The following is a 3,002-nucleotide window of genomic DNA, read 5'->3' on the forward strand; positions in this document are numbered from 1 at the left end:
TTGGGCTAGGTTTGATTTCGAATGTTTGACAAAGAATGAGAAGACAGCCCTGTCTTAAACTAAAAATAATAAGGAATCATGTTGCCATACAACATATTCCGTATAATAATTATTTGTCGCTGAACAGAACAGAAAATTGTTTGTCGCTGTATCGTTGAGTTGGGTTAGGTCTGGGGTTGAAGACCCCTGTTCAAATGAATCTCGGGCTGCAAAGATAACGAGGGCGGCTGGCGCGACATGGAAGACACTCGTCGCTTATGTTCGCGACGGGAGAACGGCTTCACCCTAGGGGCAAATAACAGATGAAACACTATCATGACGTTCTGGATGAGTACACTTACGTAGGATTAGTTTTAACTATGCAAGACGCGTCTGGCCCCTCGGCAGTGATTCGAATAACGAACCGCCCCCGAGATTCTTTGATCAACTGCCACGGATTCACCTCGGTTTCCTCGCTGTTCTTTTCCGAATCGTCGGCCCGGGTTGGGTGATCGAATCCGAACCGACAGCGTACGCGTTAACTCGTCGGTTTCCGGTTAAATCGCGCGTTGCAGGAGCGGGCCTCGAAGAACGAACACCATTATTCTCGTGCGATCACCGCGAATTTCGCAATTGATTTGTTGCCTCCTGTGCTGCGTTGCGACAATGCCAACCTGACGGCCACGGGGGAGGGAGATTGGTGGATCAGAGGAGGGCGAAACCAATTAAGCCGTCAGTGCGTTAACGCGTGTCATTCAGTCCCATATTGTGACCAAGTGTGACCAATCGCGACAATGAGACTTAATTGCACGAACAATGTCACACGGTCTAATAACTATTTGCTATTCGTTTAGTTGCCGGATTAACAACTTTTCGACCGTGCACGGTGAATCTCTAATTGTACAAAAAAAAAGAAAAAAAAGTGTAACAAACGTGGCGTTTCGAATCAGACTGGGAAACGCGGTCTTTTAGCTGGCTCCACCAGGTCCATTTCCGGTCCGTCAACGTCGGCATCGTACAATCTAGAGCAGACGAAAAATAATACGCCAATGGTATACCTGACGCTCGAGCTACCGTGTGTTTTACTTGTGAAATGGACCAGGGACTTCTTTCATCAATATCTCATCAGAATTATGTTGGCGTACGATATTTTCCTGCCGACAACACATTGGAGATCTTCTATTTATTTTTTCTCGTGATTTTTTACCTTTTTGAAGTTTTTTTACGGGGATAAAAATTGCAGGCGTCAGAGGAAAGAACTGGCGCCAAAGAGGTGAAGGGCAAGCTCCGTGGAACCGAGGTAAAAATGCATGTACCGTCGGCGGTGCACGTGCGGCTTCGTAAAAACATCTCGAGCACGAATCCCTCTATTTACAGCTTAAGCAAAAAGACGTGGGCGGCGCGACAATCCATCGAGAATCGTCGCGAGAGAAGAGCTTGATTCTCCGTGCGTTCGCGAGATCCCCTTTCCTCCGGCTCGACCGCGCGCAGACGACCGAAGAAAGAGGCTGGAATAGATTTATCTGGCTCCGTGCTCGGCGACAGCGCGAATTCGGAATCGCGGGACAAGCGACGACGTTAAAATCTTGGGGCGAGATATGAAAAGGGAAGAGAAGAAACGAAAAGAAGATTAGGAAGTTGCAGCGAAGCAGGCTCTGCCTGGCGAAGAAGCTACTCCGGAACGGAGAGGGTTGGGGAATTGGAGGGGTTGTATTCTAATAGAAGACGGGGATGGGCCGACTCGATAAGCGTCTAGAAAAGAAAGCACGTCTCGGGAAACTAAGTCCGTTTCCTCGTGTGCGATCGCGCTGTGTGTATTCCACTGTACGATCCCGAAACGTCTAACGCGAGTGTGCACGGAGGAAAAAGCACGCACGAAATAAATCGCTTTTCTTTGGCGCAGTCGTTGGAAGTCGTAAAGCATGAACTCGATGGCGAAATCAATTTCGCAAATCCATCGTGCAAAAAGCACGAAGCTTTGCGCTTTACGCCGCGGACGGCGCGTCGCGTCGCGACGCTCCGACAGATCTCTTGCGATACCGTGAAAGCGTTCCGGGGCTCTCGAACGTGTTTATTTAATAGCTCGCGAATATCTATGACTCACTGAATCATAGATCATCACGTTTACTTCGTACGTTAGTCGTATCCGAGAGTTCGTCGGGACAAGTAACGCGAGTTATGCGAGTGTCTTTAATAATAAGTTCTACGTGTCTTTATTCCACAACCATAAATATCATTTGAAATAGCGGTAAGTGGTATCGTTCGATTCGTTGGAAACTCGGTGCGATCGCTGCTGACGTTTCGCGATTTCGAAAAATTAAAACTCTGTTCGAAAGGTCGCCATTCTCGCGTAGTTGAAATTATACCGGGGACTGTGACCAGCCAAGTGAACAGCCTGAGAGATGAAGACTTTCAGCGCTGCTTCGAGGAGTGAAAGAAACGTCTCCATCGGTGCGTTGCTTCCCAAGGGAATTACTTTTAAGGAGGTCACATTGATCGATACAAATATAACGCGGAGAAGTTTTTATAAGCACGGATTCGTTGTATTCGTCGCGAGCCTCGTCGGGCGGTAATTATTTTATGATTAATTTACGCTTGCTTCCGCGATAATTGCTCGCTGTTGTCGGATCAATCAGCAATTATAAGCTACGTTTACGAGATTGAGGGCGCACGGTGCAGAAATGCGTAGCGGCAGTCTACTACCACGCTGAGACCATCGAATCTCGCCCCAGTTTTTTTCAAGGTACGGTTTATAAATATAAAATATCGAGAAATCTAAGGTAAAAGTAATGAAAGAAAAATAAGAGAAATAATCAGGTGTAATACTATGCATAGAATCTTGCTCTGTAACTCTAAAATTCATTCAAATACACTTCCAATCGGGAGAAATGAATAAATAGGAACTGAACGAAGAGAAGCTTCAGGATAATAAATATAAAATATCGAACCTAAATATCAAACCTAAGGTAAAAGTATTGAAAGAAAAATAAGAGAAATAATCAGGTGCAATACTATGCGTAGAA

The 3,002-nt window shown here is 46.1% G+C and overlaps 1 protein-coding gene across 1 annotated transcript in view; it reads left to right on the forward strand.

The window, feature by feature from the left end:
* Nucleotides 1–1,750: 1,750 nt before the first annotated feature.
* Nucleotides 1,751–3,002, forward strand: part of LOC128881890 (uncharacterized) — a 58,656-nt gene continuing 57,404 nt past the window's right edge. Inside the window, exon 1 of the mRNA XM_054133289.1 lies at nt 1,751–2,430. Coding sequence (XP_053989264.1) covers nt 2,382–2,430 — 49 coding nt within the window. The 5' untranslated portion in view covers nt 1,751–2,381. The remainder of the gene's footprint in view (nt 2,431–3,002) is intronic.

Source organism: Hylaeus volcanicus, chromosome 9 (genome assembly GCF_026283585.1).
Source record: "Hylaeus volcanicus isolate JK05 chromosome 9, UHH_iyHylVolc1.0_haploid, whole genome shotgun sequence".
In the NCBI taxonomy this organism is placed as follows: Eukaryota; Metazoa; Arthropoda; class Insecta; order Hymenoptera; family Colletidae; genus Hylaeus; species Hylaeus volcanicus.